Below are 25,227 nucleotides of genomic sequence, written 5' to 3' on the forward strand. Positions count from 1 at the left end.
TCGTCTGCATGCACCCAAGAGTGGGAATTGCTCAAGACTTTTGTTGAGTGTAATCTACGGTGTGTCACTAGATCCTAAAGCAAAAGCAGAGCTATCATGATGGTGGGGACTGAAACTAAAAAGAGTGAGGCAGGTTAAGTACATGGAGTTGTGTTAAGTACGATATGCCAAAATATTTAATCCAGACTGAGTGAGATTTGATAGCAGTAAGAATATAAGTGTACTGGGGTGTCCTTACACCTTACTATAGAATCACACGAGGCATGTACTGCAGACCTGCACCTTTATTCCCAGGACCAAGAAGTGTTGACCCTGCGTGGGACCTCCCTTTATATACCTGAATGACCAGGTGAGGAGTGCCTCCCACAAGTTCACCCCCTGTGGTCAAGGTGTGCATTTCTCAGGTGTATACAGTGTACAGTGTTGTTACATAAAGGTTACAGTTATGTGAAGGTTACAAACATGACATCACCTCCCCCCCAACGTCTTTGGGTCAAAGATTGAGTCTTTCAGGCAGTCGACGCTCTCTCGTGGAGCGCTGCAGTTGGGGCTCTGGAAGTTGAGCCTTGCCATGCGTCTCTGTCGCCTGTGGTGATTCCGGCCTGTCCAGGCTGGCCGCAGGGACTGTGCATGCTGTTGAATGTCCTTGTTGCTCGTCCACTGGCAGTGGTGTGGGTAACATCTCATGGTCTTCCTCAGGTTCCACAGTGTCCATGCTGAACCTTTTCTTTACCTGGTCCAGATGTTTGCGGCATATCTGCCCATTGTTAAGTCTGACCACTATGACCCTATTCCCCACTTTGCCTATTACAGTGCCCTCAAGCCACTTGGGTCCCAAAGCCTGATTGAGAACGAATATAGGGTCATCGATTTCAATCCATGTCCCCACTGAGTTGCGATCATGGCACTCGATTTGGGACTGGCGCTTGACCTCAACAATGTCTGCCAGGGCTGGATGAATGAGGGACAGCCGCGTTTTGAGCGTGCATTTCATGAGTAGTTCCGCGGGCGGGACTCCTGTGAGCGAATGTGGGCGGGACCTATAGGCCAGCAGGAGGCGCGATAGGCGGTACTGAAAGGAGGGTCCTTGAATCCGGAGCATGCCCTGTTTTATGATTTGAACCGCACGTTCCGCCTGGCCATAGGAAGCGGCTTGAACGGTGCTGTCCTGACGTGTTTGATACCATTACCCGGCATACACTCCTGGAATTCATAGCTAGTGAAACACGGGCCATTGTCGCTAACCAGGATGTCTGGCAAGCCGTGGGTCGCAAAGACCGTGCGTAGACTCTCCACAGTGGTGGATGTGGTGCACTAATTCAATATGATGCACTCGATCCATTTTGAGTATGCATCGACAATGATCAGGAACATTTTTCCCATGAATGGGCCCACGTAGTCTACGTGAATGCGTGACCATGGCTTGGTGGGCCAGGGCCACGGGCTGAGTGGGGCCTCCCTTGGGGCATTTCCCAGCTGAGCACATGTCGTGCACCTGCGAATGCAGTGTTCCAGGTCTGAGTCAATTCCCGGCCACCATACATGTGACCGGGCAATGGCCTTCCTTAGCACAATGCCTGGGTGCTCGCTGTGGAGTTCCCTGATGAATGCTTCCCTTCCTTTCTGGGGCATGACTACTCGGCTGCCCCATAGCAGGCAGTCGGCTTGGATGGAGAGCTCGTCCATCCGTCTGTGAAATGGTCTGACCTCCTCGGGGCACGCTCTGTGTGCGGGCGCCCAATCCCTAGTCAGGACACATTTCTTTATCAGGGATAGGAGGGGATCTCTGTTGGTCCAGATTTTGATCTGGCAGGCTGTGATGGGGGAGCCTGTGGTGTCGAAAGCCTCACCGGCCATGACCATCCCTGCGCTTTGCTCCGACGCCCGCTCAGTGGTCGCCAGTGGGAGCCTGCTGAGCGCATCAGCGCAATTTTCGGTGCCTGGCTGGTGCCGTATGGTGAGGGCCCACCGCTATATGTGAGCTGACGCATTGGCATTGACAGCCTTGGTGTTGGACAACAGGGATGTTAACGGCTTGTGGTCCGTTTCTAATTCGAACCTTCTGACGAAGAGATGCATCTTTTTCACCCCGTATACACATGCGAGTGCTTCCTTTTCAACCATCCCATATCCCCGCTCTGCCTGGGAGAGTGACCTGGAGGCATAAGCCACAGGTTGGAGTTAGCCCTCATCATTACTCTGCTGCAACACACACCCAACCCCTAGGATGATGCGTCACATGTCAAAACCAATTTCATACAGGGGTTGTACAAGGTCAACTGCTTATTAGAATAAAGCAGGTTCCACGCCCGATTGAAAGCCCGTTCTTGACAGTCCCTCCCAAAACCATTGGCAACCCTTACGTAGGAGCACGTGTAGTGGCTCCAACAATGTGCTTAAGTTTGGCAGAAAGTTCCTGAAGTAGTTCAAGAGTCCCAGGAATGACCGCAACTCCGATATGTTGCCAGGCCTGGGCGCACGACGGATCGCCTCCGTTTTGGATCCGGTAGGCCGGATCCCGTCTGGGTCAACCCTCCAGCCCGAAAACTCGACCTCTGGGGCCAAAAACACACACTTGGACTTCTTTAGCCGCAAGCCTACCCGGTCCAATCGGCATAGCACCTCCTCCAGGTTGTGGAGGTGTTCCTCGGTATCTCGACCTGTGAATAGGATGTCATCTTAGAATACGATTGTTCCAGGGATGGATTTGAGCAAGCTTTCCATGTTCCTCTGGAAGATAGCGGCCGCTGAACGAATACCAAACGGACACCTGTTGTAAACAAACAGCCCCTTGTGCGTAGTAATGGTGGTCAGAAGCTTGGATTCTTCAGCCAGTTCCTGAGTCATGTAGGCCGAAGTGAGGTCCAACTTGGTGAACAGCTTGCCACCTGCCAGCGTGGCAAAAAGGTCCTCAGCTCTCGGAAGCGGGTATTGGTCCTGTAGTGACACTCGGTTGATGGTGATCTTGTAGTCGCCGCAAATCCTGACCGAGCCATCCGCTTTAAGGACAGGAACGATGGGGCTAGCCCAGTCACTGAATTCAACGGGCGAAATTATGCCCTCTCTTAGCAGCCTGTCCAACTCACTCTCAATTTTCTCACGCATCACATACGGCACGGCTCTGGCTTTGTGGTGAACTGATCTGGCGTCCGGGATGATGCGTATCACTACCTTGGTACCCTTGAAAGTCCCGACACCTGGTTGAAAAAGTGACTCGAATTTCTGTAGGACCTGTGAGCATGAACTTCACTCCACAGATGAAATGGCGTGTACATCCCCCCATTTCCAGTTCATCTCCGCTAACCAGCTCCTCCCCAAGAGCGCGGGACCATTCCGCGGGACAATCCAGAGTGGCAGCTGGTTCTCTGATCCGTTGTGTGTGACCACCACGTTTGCACTGCCTAGCACTGGGATGATCTCTCTGGTGTATGTCCATAACTGCGTGTCAATGTGTTCCAGTTTGGGCCTGTTAGCTTTGAGTGGCCATAGTTTTTCAAATTGTTGGGCACTCATAAGTGACTGGCTGGCCCCTGTGTCCAGCTCCATGTGTACCGGGATGCCATTTAATAGAACTTTCATCATCATAGGTAGCGTTTTGGTGTACGAGCTGTGGACGTCTGCCACATGAACCCGCTGGACTTCAGCGTCCATAGCTTTGCCCCAAGCATCAATCTGCCTTGCAGATCCCTCGCCTGGTTCCTCTGCCTCGTAAACTAGCCTCGCTACGGGCTTTCTGCACATCCTGGCCAAATGTCCACTGAAGTTGCAGTTTCTACAGATAAATTGCTGAAACCTGCAGGTTTTCGCAGCATGTCTGCCACCGTACCTCCAGCATGAACTGAGGTTGTTGTGAACAAAGGAACTGTTACCAGGCATTCCTCTCTGATTGTCTCTTTGATTACTCCTGAGCACTCTGTTGGTGAGTGTCAATGGTCCCATCCCAGGACACATTGTCCCTTGTGATGGCGTAAATTGCCGATCTCCCTGCCATTGTCTCTGTTGCTGGACCACCCTATAGTCTGTTGCTGCCTGGGCGGTGTCGAATTGCCCTTGCCTGGTGTCGAATTGCCCTTGCCTGCCTGCGGGGATCTGTGTCACGTTTACAATGTTAACTCCCTGATCCATCACCACGTTGGAACCAGGGCTGCGCACGTAAATTATCTTGGTCTCCTCTTCCCCTGCCATGAAGGTCTGAGCTATCAAAGCTGCCCTTTCCAAAGTCAAGTCCTTGGTCTCAATAAGCTTCCTGAAAATCCCAGCATGACCAATGCCCTCAATGAAGAAATCCCTTAACATCTCCCCCCTGCAGGCGTCTGTGAACTTACAGAGGCTGACCAAACGCCGAAGGTCCACAACGAAGTCCGATATGCTTTGTCCCTCCCGACGCCGGTGTGTATAGAACCGGTGTCGGGCCATGTGTATACTGTTCGCCGGTTTGAGGTGCTCACCGATCAGAGTGCTGAGCTCTTCAAAGGACTTGTCCGCCGACTTCTCAGGTGCGAGCCGGTCTTTCATCAGCGCATACGTCTTGGATCCACAGCTGGTCAGTAGATGCGCCCTCCGCTTGTCAGCCGCTTCCTCTCCCAGCCAGTCCTTCGTGACTAAACCCTGCTGGAGCCTCTCAACGAAATCGTCCCAGTCCTCACCTACACAGGACTGTTCCTCTGTGCTACCGGTGGCCATCCTCGTGGGTCGTTGATTCCCGTTTCTCGTCGCCAAATGTGGTGTTCTTACACCTTACTATAGAATCACATGAGGCATGTACTGCAATCAAGGTCACTACGTGACCTGCACCTTTATTCCCAGGACCAAGAAGTGTTGACCCTGCGTGGGACCTCCCTTTATATACCTGGATGGCCAGGTGAGGTGTGTCTCCCACAAGTTCACCCCCTGTGGTCAAGGTGTGCATTTCACAGTTGTATACAGTGTACAGTGTTGTTACATAAAGGTTACAGTTATGTGAAGGTTACAAACATGACATGTCGGAAAAGCCAAGGATTGGAAAACATTTTTCAAACTCTTGGTAGTCATCGTTCTGGCAGCCTAACTCTCCCAGCCTAGAATCAGACACTGTTCCTGAGTCTAATGATCATAAATTGTGAAGAAATCTGTAGACTGGGCTTAAAGTGAAGCTGAATTGGAGGCAAAGGCAAGCTGCCTCTTCAAAAGAAATTGGCAGTGAGAAGAAAAGATGCAATCGGCTAACTTTCACTGCAAGCCTGCTTTTAAATCCATATGCAAAGTGTGTTGTGTATATTTTACATGGCTTCTATCAGGAAGGGAATTCTAAATGGTACATTTATATGTTTCGTATGTGTGTTTTATAGCGAGAGTCTTCTAAGTAAGAGAGCAGTGTCTGTCGGTTTTTCCTGCTTGTCAGGAAGCTGCAATAGACATGTGTTCTTCAAAGTTTTAGTTTGCTTGCTCTGGTGTGTGCACTCACCCTATATGGTGCACACTCATCTTATGGGTTGCATCCTCATCTTGTGGGGCACATGCCTCCGGGGAGGAAGTGTATACTCTCGCAGGCGAACATATGTGGATTTCAGTTGGGAGACTTTTAAACATGGTGATTGACTTCTGCGTGTTAGAGGAAGCAAAGGGAAAATGTATCTCAGAGGATGTGGCATAGCAATGTGCTGTAGTGAGGGCAGTCTCACAGAAGACCGTTTTTGTGGTTTCTATGCGGGTGCACGAACAGAGAGACCTGGGGATATATGTACACAAATCGTTGAAGGTGGCAGGACAGGTTGAGAATGCATATGGGATCCTGGGCTTCATAAATAGAGGCATTTAGTACAAAAGCAAGGAAGTTATGATGAACCTTTATAAAACACTGGTTCGGCCTCAACTGGAGTATTGTGCTCAGTTCTGGGCACCGCACTTTAAGAACGATGTGAACTCCTTAGAGAGGGTGCAGAAAAGATTTACAAGCATGGCTCCAGGGATAAGGGACTTCAGTTACGTGGATAGACTGGAGAAGCTGGGGTTGTTCTCCTTAAAGCAGAGTAGGTTAGGAGATTTGATAGAGGTTTTCAAAATCATGAGTAGATAGAAAGAAACTGTTCCCATTGGTGGAAGGGTCGAGAACCAGAGGACACAGATTTAAGATGATTGACAAAATAACCAAAGGCGACATGAGGAAACACTTTTATATGTAGTGCGTGGTTAGGATCTGGAATGCATTGCCTGAACGGGCGATGGAGACAGACTCAGTTGTGGCTTTCAAAAGGGAATTGGGTAAGTACCTGAAGGAAAGAAAATTGCAGGGCTATGGGGAAAGGGTGGGGGAAGTGCTCTTGCAGACAGCCGGCACAGGCTCAATGGGGCGAATGGCCTCCTGCTGTGCTGTAACCATTCTTTGATTCTATGATAAGTTATGCACAATAAATGTTACTACAGGAATCTTTGACTGAACATTTTGTGTTTACAGAGTGAGGGCTACTGTGGCAATTGGACTTCACTGAATGCTATCAATTTGAAATAATGGCAGAATAATGTTTGGATATTTGTCTTTAATTTTTTTTAAATTGCATTAATGGTACTTTTTGGACCACACCATCTCCAAAGAACAGAAACAACCTTTGCAAGTTCGCTATTTAAAAAGATTTAATGAAAAAAGCATAATTCTCCGTCAATTTGGAGTGAGTACAATGAAAATAGCCGTGCTTCTAATGTTCCCACTGAAATCATTGAAATACTGAAAATAGTCAACAGTTGACATGACTTTACAACCCAAATCCAACCTTGGTCCTGAGGGTTGCTCACTTGTTGAATATTCTGCATTGCAGTTGGGTTGGGTGTGTCAACATGGTGTCCTGTTACCTCTGAAGCCTGAAGTCAAGTCTAGCCCTGAATGATGGGCTGAAATTCTATATCTGCTGGGCGGGACATGAAATGTGCCTGAACAATCTAGACCCATTTCCTACAGCACAAAACCACCGCTAATTGTTACCAAACGCCTTAGTCAGAGACTAGCTGGTGTAGGAAGTGGAAAAGTTTATACTGACGCAGCAAGGACTACTCTTCTAAAGTCGGGGGCTGAGAAAACTTACGGTTTAGCTGGCCTGAGGCAACTTGATGTTTGACAGTAGACGACAATAACATTTTCCACTCCACAGTAATGGCATTCTTCACCTTGACACAAAGTTCACCAGAATAATGTTCTTGAAAATGTTGCATTAAAGCACATTGCTTGCTGATGTCCTCCATATACAGGTGGTAGTGGTGTAATGAGGGGGTTTGTCATAGAGGAAAGTTTTTTGTTATTTCTGAATGAATAAAAAAGCTTATATCAAGTTGGGGAGCAGTTCCTGAGCTATGGCAATGTTGTCTGAGCTGTGAACATGCTACATGGTAAACAGATTTGACTTGAAACTTCAAGTCCTCAGTTGAATTGAAATTCCTCATCTTTCCCACCTGATTATAGCTGCAATTAAATATGATAAAATGATAAAAGTTTTATCACTGAGATATCTTCACTGCATTCCTCCCTCAGCCTCTGCACCAAGCAACTTCTGATCCTCGGTGATTTCAACCTCCATCTCAATTAATCATGGTCTCTCTTCTCTGAGTTCACTACCCTCCTATACTCCCTTAATCTCTCATAAGAACATAAGAAATAGGAGCAAGATTGAGCCCATTCACTCCACTGCCTCTGACAGTTCCCTTCCTTCCCCATGCCCACTGGGCCAAACTTCCTCTGAGGTGCCGCCCTGCTCTAGCCTTAACTAGTATCTTTCTCGAGTTGCTCTCTGATCTCTCCTCTTCTCCATGCTCATCTTGTCCACTTCCTGCTCCCTTGACCCTATTCCCACTAAACTGCTGACCACTGCTGGCTCCCATGTTAACCAACATTGTTAACGGTTCTCTCTCCTCAGGTACTGTCACCCGTCCTTCAAATCTGCGGTCATCACCTCTCTTCTCAAAAAAACAACCCTTGACCCCACTGTGCTTGCTAGCTATCGCCCCATCTCCAACCTCCCTTTCCTCTCCAAAGTCCTTGAACGTGTTGTCGCCTCCCAAATCTGTGCCCATCTTTTCCGGAACTCAATGTTTGAATCCCTTCAATCTGGTTTCTGCCCCTGCCACAGTACCGAAACGGCTCTCATCAAAGTCACAAATGCCATCCTTTGTGAATGTGACAAATGTAAACCTATCCCTCCTTGTCCTCCTCGACCTGTCTGCAACCTTTGACACGGTTGACCACTCCATCCTCCTCCAACGCCTCTCCACCATCGTCCAGCTGGGTGGGATTGCACTCGCCTGGTTCCATTCTTATCTACCTAATCATAGCCAGAAAATCTCCTGCAATGGCTTCTCTTCCCACTCCCACATCATTACCTCTGGTGTCCTTCAAGGATCGATCCTTGGCCCCCTCCTATTTCTCATCTGTATGATGCCCCTTGGTGATACCATCCGAAAACATGGAGTCAGTTTCCACATGTATGCTGCTGACACCTAGCTCTACCTCACCACCACTTCTCTCGACCCCTCCGTGGTCTCTAAATTGTCAGACTGCTTGTCCATCATCCAGTACTGGATAAGCAGAAATTTTCTCCAAGTAAATATTTTGAAGTCCGAAGCCATTGTCTTTGGTCTGCGCCACAAATTGCGTTCCCTAGCCACTGAATCCATCCCTCTCCCTAGCATCTATCTGAGGCTCAACCAGACTGTTTGCAACCTAGGTGTCATATTTGATCCTGAAATGAGCTTCCGGCCACATATCCGCAGCATAACTAAGACCGCCTATTTTCACCTCCATAACATTGGCCGCCTTCGCCCCTGTCTCAGCTCATTTGCTGCTGAAACCCTCATCCATGCCTTTGTCACCTCTAGACTTGACTACTCCAACGCAGTCCTGGCTGGCCTCCCACATTCTATCCTACGTAAACTTGAGGTCATCCAAAACTCAGTTGCCCGTGTCCTAACTCGCACCAAGTTCGAATTACCCATCACCCCTGTGCTAGCTAACCTAACTTGGTTAAGCAACGCCTTGATTTCAAAATTCTCACCCTTGTTTCCCTATCTCTGTAATCTCTTTCAGCCTCTCAACGCCACGAGATGTCTGCGCTCCACAAATTCTGCCCGCTTGAGCATCCCTGATTATAATCGCTCAACCATTGGTGGCCGTGCCTTCAGCTGCCTGGGCCCTAAGCCCTGGAACTCCCTCCCTAAACTTCTCCGCCTCTCTACCTCTTTTTCCTCCTTTAAGACTCTCCTTAAAACCTACCTCTTTGACTAAGCTCACCGTTCTAGGGGAAAACATCCCATAGCTAGAGAGAGGGAGGGCAAAGTCAAACTCTCAGTTCCCATCCTGCAACTCCTGCTGCAAAGGCTGTGCATTTAAATGTGAGTTGAAGACAGGTTCAAGCTCAGCTATGATGCTCCTTGTGATCCACATGACTATTTTGTCTCACATACTAAGAATGGACACTTGGCTAAAGTAATAGAGTTTGGGGGCACTACCCATAGAACTAGACTTCAACAAGGAGTCAGAATGTTTGGAAGAGGAGAAAACTGCAACGAAGAGAAAAAAAAAAGACCTCCAAGTGTTCTGGTTCTTGCATTTTCTATATAATATTGTACTTGTATTAATTGTCTGATGTGAAGGCATTTGTTTTACAGATAAAGTGGAATGTAATGGAAAATGAACATAATTCCTGTATCCGAAAAGGCAAGGTGGAGGTTTGTTCTGAAAGCTTTCTATTCTATTCTTAACTTTTGTAAGATCTGTAATGTTACGTCACTCCTTGGTGGGTGTTCTTACATGTGTTGAACACCAGAGTATTTACTGAAGCCGATCATACAATTTACATAGCTGCTACAGGTCGAGTTGGATGTGTGGGGTCTGGTAAGCAGCCAGAGATTGTGAGTTCAAATCTCATCGTGGCAAGCTATAAGAGTACAATAAATCTAGTAATTTGTGGATTGGTATTAAATAAATGACCAAGAATGCTGGCAGATTGTTGTAAAAGCCCAACTGAATCTCCTTCAGGAATGCATCTGATGGGGTTGACTCTTAATGCTCAAATGCTTTTCAGACTGGCCCAGCCCCTACAGAGCATTATGTAAACCCAATTCTTTTAAGGCAGTAAATGTGGTGTCCCCCAAATCCCGAGACAGTTTAACAAAACTGTTTGCACAGAAGATGGCATCTCAGCTCCTGTGTGATGCTCCTCACGTGGTTCCCCGAATTGCCGTTGTCTGTGTATTTAATGATCTTCAGTTGCTGATCAGCCCACGTAGACAACCTTGTGTAGGTCTCTGCATCCATTTTTGCCTGATTATGCCTCCATGAAGCACCTTGGGACATTTTTCTACGTCAAAGGCGCTGTATAAATGCAAATTGTTTCCATTTGGCAGAATTGTTTCGGCAATGTAACCAATCGATTAGCCAAATGTTGCAGATAATGGATGGGCATTAATCCAGTAACAGATGGTGACATTTAGTGATGTTATTGTCATTTGATAGAGTAGGTATCGTTGGCATTGGGCGTTTATGGCTGATAAGTTGTTGAAGTTGGGGCATTAACCACTATGAAAGTTGGGCTGGATTTTTGGTTCTGGTCATATTGGCAGTAAAGTTTGCGCCGGGAAATGGTTTGCGCCTGCAGCCACAAAACTTGTCATTTGGGCCCTGAGTGTGGAGCGGAGCGCGAAAGGAGGCACACCTCTGTTAGGCCGCAAGGCCGGCTGAGCAACTGAAAATCCGTTGCTAAAGAGCCGGCCTCGAAGCGCCCTAAGGGAGGCTTCCATGGGGAAAAAAAACACCCCACAAAACACACAAAAAACATTCCCGATAGCTTGCCCACCCCACTTTAGGATAAATCGCAAAGATAAAATTAAACAAAACAATCAGACTTATCTCATTCATTACCTACTTCATTCACTGCTGCCGGGACAGCTCTATCCTCCGAGTTTTCCACACGATCCCACGATGGCGCGCTATAGGGTGAAAGAGGGTTGGCGTCAATCACAAATCGATGCGCTGTCGAAACTGATGGTGCTGCTCAGCGCCCCCACAAAACCGGCAACTAATTTCCTGGCGGGGCGCTGGGAGCTGGCTCCCTGTCCGGAAACTATCCCTGCCACCATTACCGCCCCTCTGGGGCGCGAACTGAGGCAGCAACATAGGGAAAATCCAACCTACTGAATCCTACAGCTGTGTCAGTACTGAAATAATTACTGATAAGTAAAAGAGAGATTTGATATATCAAGTGGAATTAGAATTTAAAAAATATTTTTTCTTGGGCTGTGGGAAGCACTGGCATGTATAAGAACATAAGAACATAAGAATTAGGAACAGGAGTAGGCCATCTAGCCCCTCGAGCCTGCTCCGCCATTCAACAAGATCATGGCTGATCTGGCCGTGGACTCAGCTCCACTTACCCGCCCGCTCCCCATAACCCTTAATTCCCTTATTGGTTCAAAATCTATCTATCTGTGATTTGAATACATTCAATGAGCTAGCCTCAACTGCTTCCTTGCGCAGAGAATTCCACAGATTCACAACCCTCTAGGAAAAGAAATTCCTTCTCACCTCGGTTTTAAATTGGCTCCCCCGTATTTTGAGGCTGTGCCCCCTAGTTCTAGTCTCCCCGACCAGTGGAAACAACCTCTCTGCCTCTATCTTGTCAATCCCTTTCATTATTTTAAATGTTTCTATAAGATCACCCCTCATCCTTCTGAACTCCAACGAGTAAAGACCCAGTCTACTCAATCCATCATCATAAGGTAACCCCCTCATCTCCAGAATCAGCCTAGTGAATCGTCTCTTTACCCCCTCCAAGGCTAGTATATCCTTCCTTAAGTAAGGTGACCAAAACTGCACGCAGTACTCCAGGTGCAGCCTCACCAATACCTTGTACAGTTGCAGCAAGACCTCCCTGCTTTTGTACTCCATCCCTCTCGCAATGAAGGCCAACATTCCATTCGCCTTCCTGATTACCTGCTGCACCTGCAAACTAACTTTTTGAGGTCAGTTAGCTTAGTTGGTTAGAGCATGGTGCTACTAACACTAAGGTTGCTGGTTCGATCCCTGTACGGGACATTTGAATGCAATTGCTATTTTTGGAGTGTCCCCCAGATCGGGGGGCACTTGATCTAATGCCTATTTTCCAAAAAGAGTTTCATGCACAAGGACCCCCAGGTCCCTCTGCAATTATTGTACCATCCCTAGTCGCCCCGAAAGCATTTAAGAGTCAGCCAAATAATGTGTGACTGAAGTCACATGCAGTCCAGACTGGGTAGGTGGGGCATGTTCTCTTCCCTGAAGAGCATTAGTGAACAAGTTTGGTTTTTACAATAAACTAGAAGCTTTCATGGTCATTTTTTTCTGGTGCTAGCCCACAAATTACCAAATTAAGTGTGATTTGAACTCATGACCCTTGATCGCAGTGTTTAAAGTGTTAAAAAGATTTGATAGGGTATGTAAGAATATAGTATGTTTTAATGTTATTCTAATACAGCTAATGTAGGCAGAGTTGGTTTAAACTGTATTGTTGCAAATTTTGGGGCTGAAATTGCCCCTTTTATTAAGACCCGTTACCATCTCTAAGATGGGGCGGTAAGGCCTTACCGACTGGGAGCAGGCAGAGGGTGTGACCCATCCACAATTGTCCCTGGGCCATGGGTGACAGAAACAAGTTTCCGCCGCGCCCTGACTTTCTGCCCCGCCTGGTGCTCTGACCCCTTGTTTTTTGCTGCACGCCGACAACGGCAACTACAGGTTCAACCGAGCCGCCAATAGACAACCCGACATCCCCTCATCGACGAACCCATCCCTGGTGGCCCAGTGGGTGCCATGGAGGCCTCATTCAGCCTCGCAGCATCCCTCCCCTTTAACTGAAAAGGAGGGACGTTGCCATGCATCAGCACGTCGCGGCATGTCCGTGTCGCGCTGACGTCATCACTGCCGCGCTGACAGAGACCGCCCCGGTCCCGACCCAAACCCATCCCAACATCGCCTCAAACAGCACCCCAAAGTGCTAGGAGGCGGTGTCACAGTTAAAAAGTGCTGAATTTTCTGACTCTTCCCTCCGACTCCCTACGGGTGGGAATAATTCACATTATCCTGCCAAAATGCCATTATCCCCCCCCCCCCCCCCTCACTATTGTCTTTTCTCCTCCATGAGGCTGATAACATTGGAGAAGGATGAATTTCAGGGTCAAAGTCATTGTACTGTAAGGATAGGCATATATGGATAAGTATTGAGCTAAAAGGGTTGTTAGAATTAGATTACAGGCTTTTTATCACAGCAGGGGAAGTATAAGAGATGAGATTGCTGCAATATAAAAAGGCAGTGTTGCTATAGTACATACATCAAAAGTTTTGTACAACAAAGCTATGACTTGGAAAAAGCAATGATGGGAAGTAACAGTATGGTAGGAAAAGACAAGGGAATTATAAAATACCAGATAGTTTTGCATCCAGCAGAAAGCAGACCAGAAAGAAAATGGTAAGAGATGCAATGCTTTTGCTCAGTTAAGAAGAAACTTTTGGCAACCTTCAATACCAGTTAGCGTGAACTGATTTGGAGAACCCATTTCCATGATTTGCAACCAAATTCTATGCACGCATGTGTTAGACCTAAGGCTGATGTGTATTGCTCTGTATGGAGTTTTAAGATTAATGTTTTGTAATAAATGTTAATTATCAGACATATTATTGTCTCTAGTTTTTTGAATCATCCGTTAAAAGGATAAGGAAGGAATTATCGAACAGGCTATATATGGAGAAACTGTTTCCTCTGGTGGATTGAGATCAACAAAGGGATATAATCATAAAATTATAGGTCGGCTATTCAGGAACAAAATCAGGAAGAACTTTTTCACACAAAGAGTACTAGAAATCTGGAACATTCTCCCCCAAAGGCTGTGGATGTTCGGAAAATTGGAGCTTTAAAGACTGAGATAGATTTCTGTTAAATAATGGTATCAAGGGATATGGAGAAAAGGTGCAAAAATTATGTTGATGTGCAGATCAGTCATGATTTAATTGAATGGCGTAGCAGGCCGAGATGCTGAATGGTCTGTTCCCTGAGTTGTAGACTATTACCATAATCACTGGGCAGTACCCAAGGGTGTATGTATCCTGTAGAGTACTTTATATTTTTTATTAACATTAATTGAGTGGGTGTTCTTACAATGGCTCAGCTTGTAAGGAAGCATAGAACAGTCATACAGGCCAGACAGTCCTGTGTTCACCCTCCAATCCACGCTGAATTAGTTGATGTGGACTGGGTTGGAAATTGGGACACTACAATTTGGTCTGGGCTGGGGTAGGCAACAGCAAAAAAAAAATCAGCCCTGGTTCGTGCTCCTGTTCGCTGTCCAGTAACACTGCTGGAAATGTGTGTGAGTGTGTGTGAATATTGTATGAGGACAAGGTTGGGCTGAGCATGGCTTCCTATCTTGCATAGGAACAAAACAAAGCAATAGAGCTAATCTGGTGCTCCCAGTGGGGAATCAAGGAGTGTATTGTGGGTGCACAGCCTGTGTTTTTCCATCCATTAAAATGAATGGATGCACTCCTGGGGTATTTTGCCAAGTCATATTTTCCTTTATGCATGTTGCACAATAAATGCACACTCCAACTAAGATTTCAGTAAAGCTCAATGCTGGGTATGAAATTTCTGTAATATGTCCACTTGAAATGTGAACAAATACCAAGGGTTAGTATTCTAGATTCTGTCCCGTTGAACTTGGCTTGTGTCTGAAAAGTGCTTTTTTGAGCTGTGTAGCACTGTTGATTATAGGTCCCTTGTTGGTGTTTGTAGCGTTGGGAGCAATTAAAGGTGATTAATTAGGAGAAACAAAAAAACAAAGAGCTTGCATTTATACAGCGTCCACAGGATGTCCCAAATTGCTTTACAGCCATAGATGACATTTTGAAGTGTATGCAGTGTAGGAAATGCAGTAGCCAATTTGCAGACAGTATGATCCTTACAAACAGCAATAAGATTACAACCAGATAATCTGTTTTGGTGATGTTGGTTGACGGATAAATATTTGGCCCAGACCCAGGGAAGAACTGATCTTTGAATAGTGCCATGCGATCTTTTACATTCATCAGAGAGGACAGATGGGGCCTCAGCTATGTCTCGTGAGTATCATATAAGAGGGACGATTTTCCAAATGCATATTTCCGATGTGGAGCTTCAGCGGCTGGGATTGCAAATTCGGAAAGCGCAGGCCCGCACCTTTCAACTGTTTAATTTTAATGGATAGAAAATGGCCGCTGCGATTTGCAAATATGCACTCCCAGACTGCGAGACTCCATGCCAGGAGTGAGCTTTCGGAAAATCAGTCCCAGGAAATGCATCACACATTGGGTGCGTCTGCTTGGGTGGACTTTTTCTTAGAGTACTGTGTCAATAAGTAGGGCTACATGTTTTGCAGCAATAGAAACATGAATCTGCTCAGAACATTGCAACCCACTGAGCTGGTCTCAAAATTACTTTAATTTGACTGTGCAGAACTTTTCAATGAAATGCCTCTGGTCCCTTCAGGGCTCACACAGATGCTGGTGAATGTGAGGAAAAGACCTCCCAAGGAGGCACGGAGGCAGCTGGTGCTGACAAATTTAAGAGGGAACTATGTATTTTTTTTACAAAATAAGCAAATGAGCGATACAAGACTATAGTATGATATTTCTGAAGCCTTGGAAGCCATAGAATGGCCGGTGTGGTCTTTTCCAGTCATGTACATATCTATATTGCTACTATTCTAGTAAATAAACCTAGTCACAGTGGTATCAATTAGCAGTTAGTGCAGATGGAAAAATCATTTAACAATCTGGTGATTGAATCTTAAGCTTCAATGTATCAGATTCGTTTTTAAAGTCAGTCTCAGTGCAGCGTTAAGTGTTCAATTTATACTGTAATATATAATTCATTTGATCAGAAAAAAGATTCTGCCGCTTAATTCTTTTGATGAGATCAGTGAGGGGATGTGCTGTCGCTGCTTAACAAGTACGCCTTTGTGGACACCAGGAAAAGAGAACAATGGGGATATTTTTCCATGCTGTCTGTCTTGAAAGCTTGATTATTCTCTAAAGAAGCAAATGTTTACCACAAAAGAAAAGCACTACAGAAAAGGGAGAGGAAAAATTATGCATATTTGGAATGTTTTCTATTTAGGCGAAAAGGAAAATGTAACTTAGAGCTTTGCTTGTGACAGCGTTGTGCTTGAAAGCAGATTAAAGCAAGTTGAAAGTTCCAGTTTTGAAACAAAACAATTCCTTTTTTTTAAATCATAGATGAAAGGCAGGCAAAGAATACCCAAACAGACTTGATCAATAAGAGCCAATTCATAATACATAGAAACATAGAAAATAGGTGCAGGAGCAAACCCTTCGAGCCTGCACCACCATTCAATATGATCATGGCTGATCATGCAACTTCAGTATCCCACTCCTGCCTTCTCTCCATCCCCCCTGATCCCTTTAGCCGTAAGGGCCACATCTAACTCCCTTTTGAATATATCCAACAAACTGGACTCAACAACTTTCTGTGGCAGAGAATTCCACAGGTTCACAATTCTCTGGGTGGAAAAAGTTTCTCCTCATCTCGATCCTATATGGCTTACCCCTTATACTTAGACTGTGACCCCTGATTCTGGACTTCCCAACATCGGGAACACTCTTCCTGCATCTAACCTGTCCAATCCCATCAGAATTTTATATGCTTCTATGAGATCCCTTCTCATTCTTCTAAATTCCAGTGAATATAAGCCTAGTCGATCCAGTCTTTCTTCATGTGTCAGCCCTGCCATCCCGAGAATCAGTCTGGTGAACCTTCTCTGCACTCCCTCAATAGCAAGAATATCCTTCCTCAGATTAGGAGACCAAAACTGCACACAATATTCAAGGTGTGGTCTCACCAAGGCCCTGTACAACTGCAGTAGGACCTCCCTGCTCCTATACTAAAATCCTCTCGCTATGAAGGCCAACATGCCATTTGCTTTCTTAACTGCTTGCTGTACCTGCATGCCCACTTTCAATGACTGATGAACCATGACGCCTATGTCTTGTTGCACCTCCCCTTTTACTAATCTGTCACCATTCAGATAATAATAAGCCTTCCTGTTTTTGCCACCAAAGTGGATAACCTCACACTTATCCATATTATACTGCATCTGCCATGCATTTGCCCACTCACCTAACCTGTCCAAGTCACCCTGCAGCCTCTTAGCATCCTCCTCACAGCTCACACTGCCACCCAGCTTAGTGTCATCGGCAAACTTGGAGATATTACATTCAATTCCTTCGTCTAAATCATTAATATATATTGTAAATAGCTGGGGTCCCAGCACTGAACCCTGCGGCACCCCACTAGTCACTGCCTGCCATTCTGAAAAGGATCCGTTTATTCCCACTCTTTGCTTCCTGTCTGCCAACCAGTTCTCTGTCCACGTCTGCCAACCAGTTCTCTGTCCACGTCAGTATATTACCCCCAATCCCATGTGCCTTAATTTTGCACACTAATCTCTTGTGTGGGATCTTGTTAAAAGCCTTTTGAAAGTCCAAATACACCACATCCACTGGTTCTCCCTTATCCACTCTACTAGTTACATCCTCAAAATATTCGAGAAGATTTGATAAGAACAGAAACCCGCCAAATCAAGTGTCTTGAATCTGTAGAGCTCTTTTTTTAAACCTCGGGACGTGTCTGCTTTTGTTGGATGGTCAGTTGGTAACACTTGTGACCCTAGTCCCGATTTTAATCTGGAATGCATTCGGGGTGGGCGGGTTGCGGGGTGGGTGGGAAATCCTCGTGGACAGCTGAGCGCGAGTCATCATCATCATAGGCAGTCCCTTGGGATCGAGGAAGACTTGCTTCCACTCCTGAAGTGAGTTCTTTGGTGGCTGAACAGTCCAATACGAGAGCCATGGACTCTGTCACAGGTGGGACAGATAGTCTTTGAGGGAAGGGGTGGGTGGGACTGGTTTGCCACATTCTCTTTCCGCTGCTTGCGCTTGATTTCTGCACTCTCTCGGCGTTGAGAGTCGAAGTGCTCAGCGCCCTCCCGATGCACTTTCTCCACTTAGGGCGGTCTTTGGCCAGGAACTCCCATGGGGATGTCGAACTTTATCAGGGAGGCTTTGAGGGTCTCCGTATAACGTTTCCGCTCCCCACCTTTGGCTCGTTTGCCGTGAAGGAGCTCCGCATAAAGCACTTGCTTTGGGAGTCTCGTGTCTGGCATGCGAACTATATGGCTTGCCCAGCGGAGCTGATCGCGTGTGGTCAGTGCTTCAATGCTGGGGATGTTAGCCTGGCAAGGGTGGGAAAGCCCAGGGGAGAAGAGACTCAAAGTGTCCTTGCACGGCCAGGAGCAGCACCCCTGCTCCTCCTGGGCCATAAGGTCCGGTAAGAAATTGTAATATAAACACTTATTTGGGTCTCCCCACCAAATGGCTATGGATGGTGGGCTAATTGGAATTTTCAAGACTGAGATTGGTAGCTTTTTTTGTTAGGTCAGGATATTAAGGGATATTGAATTAAGACTGGTAACTGGAGTTGAGGTGCAGATCAGTTATGAACTAATTGAATGGCAGAGCAGGCTCGTGGAGCTGAATGGCCTCCTCCTGTCCCTAATGTTCTTAGCACTCTCTGGCATTCATCCCACAGAGGTTCCAGGAACGTCTTAGAGTAACGTCTTGCTGAAGAGTGCAGGCTGTTATGGCTGAAGAATTTAATTTTCAAAAATATGCTGGTAATTTACCTGGAGACCTTTCTGGAAACTAACATTGGGCACCCAACTCCATCTTTGACACACGGGCATACTATCCCTTGGCTGCAGGGGACATCATTCCGTCAGTCCTACTTCCCAATGTACAGGGGTGGTCATGTCTGCCACTCCGTTGTAATCTCGCACAAAAAAAAAGTGACTCAGGATTAGGCCCTGCTTCAAATTCTGCCTCTTCCACTTGACCTGTGTCCTCATTCTATCCCCTAGGGCAAAGGAGTTTTAAAAAATTTGCAGATGACACAAAACTTGGAAGTATAGTGAACAGTGTGGAGGATAGTGAGAGACTTCAAGAGGACATAGACAGGCTGGTGGAATGGGTGGACACATGGCAGATGAAATGTACCGCAGAAAAGTGTGAAGTGATACATTTTGGTAGAAAGAATGAGGAGAGGACATATAAATGAACAAAGTTATTATCTGCATGAACATTTTTGTGACCTTCTACACAAACGCGGGGTCAGCCCTGCCACTGTTTGCGCACGCGCACCCAATCGCGCTGTCACCAAGAGAGAGAGAGAGAGAGAGGGGGTCGGAGAGAGAGAGGGGGTCAGAGAGAGAGGGGAGGGGTCGGAGAGAGAGGGGAGGGGTTGGAGAGAGAGAGAGAGAGGGGCGTTTGGAGAAAGAGAGAGGGGGGGTGTTGGAGAGAGACAATCTCTCCTCATAGGACAATCCCCCATCCGTGGAATCAATCTGGTAAACCTTCATTGCACTCCCTCTAAGGCAAATATATCCTTTCTTATGCAGCGAGATCAAACTGTACATAATACACCAGGTGTGGTCTCACCAAGGTCCCATATAATTGCAGCACGACCTCTTTACTCTTATACGTAAATCCTTTTGCAATAAAGGCTAACATACCATTTGCTTTCCTAATTGCTTGCTGTACCTGCATGTTAACTTTCAGTGATTCATGAAAAGGATACCCAGGTCTCTCTCAATACCAACATTTCCCAATCTCTCACCATTTAAAAAATATTCTGCTTTCCTATTTTTCCTCCCAAAGTGAATACTTCACATTTCTCCACATTATATTCCATTTGCCATTTTCTTGCCGAAGTATTGTCCAGTGAATCTGTGTTTTCTCCAGGGACTGGTTCGGGGAAGATTTCTCCCTTAGATTATAGTGTTATCCTATTTCCTGTTGTTTGAATTGTGCACACTATGGGTTGGCTACATCACAGTTTTCTTTTTAAAGAAAAGCTTAATAGTACATTTACTGAGTATAAGATCAATTGGATTTATTAATTTTTAATGCCAAAAGGAATTTAGGAAGTAGCTTTTCCAATAAATGTCTGTTACAGTATGCCATTGCTTGATGAAAATCCAGTTGATTGACCTTCTGCCACATTATAGTCTAATTTGTTTTTCCTTCTCAAAAATCACAAACCAGGGGTGGGTTGCTGGGCCTTTGCTTATGATGCTCTTGCTGGTGACCATAGACGAGCATGAAAGTGGAGAGTGATGACGTGAATTCCTTTCCCATGTGGAACTGCGGAGTGTAGAAACAGGAGGAGAGTATAGAAATAGGAGGATAGAACAGATGAATGTGTGGCTGTAGAGATGGTGCAGGAGAGAGGGCTTCAGATTCCTGGGGCATTGGTGCCTGGGCGAGGTGGGACCTGTGCCAGCCGGACAGATTGCACTTCAACAGAGCCGGTACCAATATCCTCGCTGGGAGGTTTGCTAGTGCTGTTGGGGAGGAGGATGGGCACCAGGATGTAGCATTAGAAAGGAGAAACAAAGGGCACAAAGGATTGGGAGAGACGAATAGCACTAAAGCAAGAAATAGTAAGGTATTAGGTAGGGTCAGAATAAGTGAGAACACAAGATGGTCTAAGATAGGTTTACAGTGTATGATGTGAATGCATGAAGAATAGTAAGCAAGGTAAGTGGGATGCAGGCACAAATAGCCACATGGGAATATGATGTAATGGAAATAACGGCGACCTGGCTCAAAAATGGGCAGGATTGGGTATTAAATATTTCTGGATATAGGGTGTTCAGGAAAGATAGGGAAGGCAAGGGAGGTGGTGTGGCAGTATTGGTTAAGGAGAATGTTACAGTGCTGGAGAGAGAGGATGTCCTGGAGGGGTCAAGGACAGAATCTATATGGCTAGAGTTAAGAAATAATAGAGGTGCCATTATACTACTAGGTGTCTTCTGTAGGCCAACAATTAGTGGGAAAAATATGTAGGAGCAACATTTCAGAGAAAATACAGAGAGAGACAAGAACTCTAGAGTAGTGATAATGGGGGACTTCAACTATCCTAATATAGACTGCGATAAGGGCAGAGAAGGGGAAGAATTTCTCAAGTGTGTTCAGGAGAACTTTCTTGTTCAGTATGTTTCTGGCCCAACGAGGAAGAAGGCATTGCTGGATCTGGTTCTGGGGAATGAGGTCGGTCAAGTGAAGCAAGTGTCAGCAGGGGAACATTTAGGGAACAGTGATCATAGTATCTTAAGGTTTAGATTAACTATGGAAAAGAACGGGGAGCAATCTAGAGTAAAAATACTTAGTTGGAGGAAGGCAAATTTCAGTGGGATGATAACAGATCTGGCCCGGGTAAATTGAAATCAAAGATTGGCAGGCAAAATTGTAATGGAACAATGGGCTGCCTTCAAAGAGGAAATAATTTCAGAGCTCTCTGGATGAAGAGGGAGATAGAGAGTAAAATGAAGCAGAAAAGAGCGTGCATGTCAGGTCGAGAATACACCTGAGAATCGGGCTAAATATAGAAAGTTCAGAGGAGAAGTGAAAAAGAAAATAAGAGGGGCAAAGAGAGTGTCTGAGAATAGAATGGCAGTTATAAATAGTAAAGTGGTAGTCAGAGGAGGGGTGGGGCAGATTATGGACCAAAAAGGAGACCTACGCATGGAGGCTGAGGGTATGGATGAGGTACTAAATGAGTACTTTGCAACTGGCTTTACCAAGGATGAAGATACTGCCGTAGACATAGATAAAGGAGGAGATAGAGGAGATACTGGATAGAATAGGAATTGATAAAGATGAAGAACAAGAAAGGCTGAATGTACTTAAAGTAGATAAGTCACTAGGACCGGATCGATTGCATCCTAGGACGCTGAGGAAAGTGAAGGAAGAAATCGCGGAGGTAGTGACCATAATCTTCCAATCCTCCTTAGAAATGGGGGTGGTGCCAGAGGACTGGAGAATTGCAAATGTTACACCCTTGTTCAAAATACGGTGTAAAGGCAAATCCAGCAACTGGAGGACAGTCAGTTTAACCTCAGCTCTGGGGAAGCTTTTAGAAACATAATTTTTTCACTTGGACAAGTGCGGATTAATTAAGGAAAGCCAGCACGGATTTGTTAAAGGCAAATCGTGTTTAACCAACTTGATTGAGTTTTTTTGATGAGATAACAGAGGGTTGATGAGAGCAATGTGGTTGACGTGGTGTACATGGATTTCCAAAAGGTGTTCGACAAAGTGCCACATAATACGCTTGCCAGCAAAGTTGATGCCCATAGAATAAAAAGGGACAGTGCAACCTGGATATGAAATTGGCTAAGTGACAGGAAACAGAGTAGTGTGAACGATTGTTTTTCGGATTGGAGGAAGGTATGCAGTGGTGTTCCCCAGGGTTTGGTTCTAGGACCACTGATTTTGGGTGTGGGTGTACAGGGCACAATTAAAAATTTGCAGATGACACAAAAACTTGGAGGTATAGTCAACAGCGAGAGAGGATAGTGATAGACTTCAAGAAGACATAGACGGCTAGTGGAATGGGCGGACATGTGGCAGATGAAATTTAACGCAGAAACAGAAGTGAATACATATTGGTAGACAGACTGAGTAGAGGATGCAAACCTAAAGGGGGTGCATGAACAGAGAGATCTAGGGGATTATGTGTACAATTGTTGAAGGTGTAGGGCAGGTTGAGAAAGCAGTTAAAAAAGCTTATGGGATCCTGGGCTTCATGAATAGAGGTACAGGTTGAACCTCCCTTATCCGGCACCCTCGGGACCTGGCCGGTGCCGAATAAGGGATTTTGCCGGATAAAGGGAGTTCAGCCCGAGGTCGGGGGGGGGGGGGAGGGGGGAGGGGGGAGGAGGTCGGTGCCCTGGGCAGGCCCGAAGTGTCGGTGAGCCCTTGGCGGGCCGAGTTTCGGCACGGCTCCAGCGGGCCAAGTGTCGGCGTGGCCCCAGCGGGCTGTGTGTCAGTGTGGCCCCAGCGGGCCGAGTGTCGGGGCGACCCCCAATGGGCCGAGTGTTGGTGTGGCCCCAGCGGGCTGAGTGTCGGCGCAACCCCCAATGGACCGAGTGTTGGTGTGGCCCCAGCGGGCTGAGTGTCGGCGTGGCCCCAATGGGCTGAGTGTCAGTGTGGCCCCAATGGGCCGAGTGTCGGTGTGGCCCCAATGGGCCGAGTGTCGGCGTGGCCCCAGCGGGCCGAGTGTCAGTGTGGCCCCAATGGGCCGAGTGTCAGTGTGGCCCCAATGGGCTGAGTGTCAGTGTGGCCCCAATGGGCTGAGTGTCGGCGTGGCCCCAGCGGGCCGAGTGTCGGTGTGGCCCCAATGGGCCGAGTGTCGGTGTGGCCCCAATGGGCCGAGTGTCAGTGTGGCCCCAATGGGCTGAGTGTCGGTGTGGCCCCAATGGGCCGAGTGTCGGTGTGGCCCCAATGGGCCGAGTGTCAGTGTGGCCCCAATGGGCCGAGTGTCAGTGTGGCCCCAATGGGCCGAGTGTCAGTGTGGCCCCAATGGGCTGAGTGTCGGTGTGGCCCCAATGGGCCGAGTGTCAGTGTGGCCCCAATGGGCCGAGTGTCAGTGTGGCCCCAATGGGCCGAGTGTCAGTGTGGCCCCAATGGGCCGAGTGTCAGTGTGGCCCCAATGGGCTGAGTGTCGGTGTGGCCCCAATGGGCCGAGTGTCAGTGTGGCCCCAGCGGGCCGAGTGTCGGTGTGGCCCCAATGGGCCGAGTGTCGGTGTGGCCCCAATGGGCCGAGTGTCGGTGTGGCCCCAATGGGCCGAGTGTCAGTGTGGCCCCAATGGGCTGAGTGTCGGTGTGGCCCCAATGGGCCGAGTGTCGGTGTGGCCCCAATGGGCCGAGTGTCAGTGTGGCCCCAATGGGCCGAGTGTCAGTGTGGCCCCAATGGGCCGAGTGTCAGTGTGGCCCCAATGGGCTGAGTGTCGGTGTGGCCCCAATGGGCCGAGTGTCAGTGTGGCCCCAATGGGCCGAGTGTCAGTGTGGCCCCAATGGGCCGAGTGTCAGTGTGGCCCCAATGGGCCGAGTGTCAGTGTGGCCCCAATGGGCTGAGTGTCGGTGTGGCCCCAATGGGCCGAGTGTCAGTGTGGCCCCAGCGGGCCGAGTGTCAGTGTGGCCCCAATGGGCTGAGTGTCGGTGTGGCCCCAATGGGCTGAGTGTCAGTGTGGCCCCAGCGGGCCAAGTGTCGGTGTGGCCCCAATGGGCCGAGTGTCGGTGTGGCCCCAATGGGCCGAGTGTCGGTGTGGCCCCAATGGGCTGAGTGTCGGTGTGGCCCCAGCGGGCCGAGTGTTGGTGTGGCCCCAGCGGGCCAAGTGTCGGTGTGGCCCCAATGGGCTGAATGTCAGTGTGGCCCCAATGGGCCGAGTGTCGGTGTGGCCCCAATGGGCTGAGTGTCGGTGTGGCCCCAATGGGCCGAGTGTTGGTGTGGCCCCAGCGGGCCGAGTGTTGGTGTGGCCCCAGCGGGCCAAGTGTCGGTGTGGCCCCAATGGGCTGAATGTCAGTGTGGCCCCAATGGGCTGAGTGTCGGTGTGGCCCCAATGGGCCGAGTGTCGGTGTGGCCCCAATGGGCCGAGTGTCGGTGTGGCCCCAATGGGCCGAGTGTCGGTGTGGCCCCAACGGGCCGAGTGTCAGTGTGGCCCCAATGGGCTGAGTGTCGGTGTGGCCCCAATGGGCCGAGTGTCGGTGTGGCCCCAATGGGCTGAATGTCAGTGTGGCCCCAGCGGGCCGAGTGTCAGTGTGGCCCCAATGGGCTGAGTGTCAGTGTGGCCCCAACGGGCCGAGTGTCAGTGTGGCCCCAGCGGGCCGAGTGTCGGTGTGGCCCCGGTGGGCCGAGTGTCGGTGTGGCCCCAATGGGCCGAGTGTCGGCATGGCCCCCGGTGGCCCGAGTGTCGGTGTGGCCCCAATGGGCTGAGTGTCGGTGTGGCCCCAATGGGCCGAGTGTCAGTGTGGCCCCAACGGGCCGAGTGTCAGTGTGGCCCCAACGGGCCGAGTGTCAGTGTGGCCCCAACGGGCCGAGTGTCAGTGTGGCCCCAATGGGCTGAGTGTCAGTGTGGCCCCAATGGGCTGAGTGTCGGTGTGGCCCCAATGGGCCGAGTGTCAGTGTGGCCCCAATGGGCTGAGTGTCAGTGTGGCCCCAACGGGCCGAGTGTCAGTGTGGCCCCAATGGGCTGAGTGTCAGTGTGGCCCCAATGGGCCGAGTGTCGGTGTGGCCCCAATGGGCCGAGTGTCGGTGTGGCCCCAATGGGCCGAGTGTCGGCGTG

General features: G+C 48.2%; 1 protein-coding gene across 1 annotated transcript in view; it reads left to right on the plus strand.

The window, feature by feature from the left end:
- sema4f (sema domain, immunoglobulin domain (Ig), transmembrane domain (TM) and short cytoplasmic domain, (semaphorin) 4F) overlaps nucleotides 1-25,227 on the plus strand; it is a 247,642-nt gene that overhangs the window by 121,111 nt on the left and 101,304 nt on the right. The window contains exon 3 of the mRNA XM_070866783.1: nucleotides 9,628-9,687. Within this exon, the coding sequence (XP_070722884.1) occupies nucleotides 9,628-9,687 (60 nt within the window). The remainder of the gene's footprint in view (nucleotides 1-9,627; nucleotides 9,688-25,227) is intronic.

The sequence above is a fragment of the Pristiophorus japonicus genome, chromosome 2, assembly GCF_044704955.1.
Source record: "Pristiophorus japonicus isolate sPriJap1 chromosome 2, sPriJap1.hap1, whole genome shotgun sequence".
Classification (NCBI taxonomy): Eukaryota; Metazoa; Chordata; class Chondrichthyes; family Pristiophoridae; genus Pristiophorus; species Pristiophorus japonicus.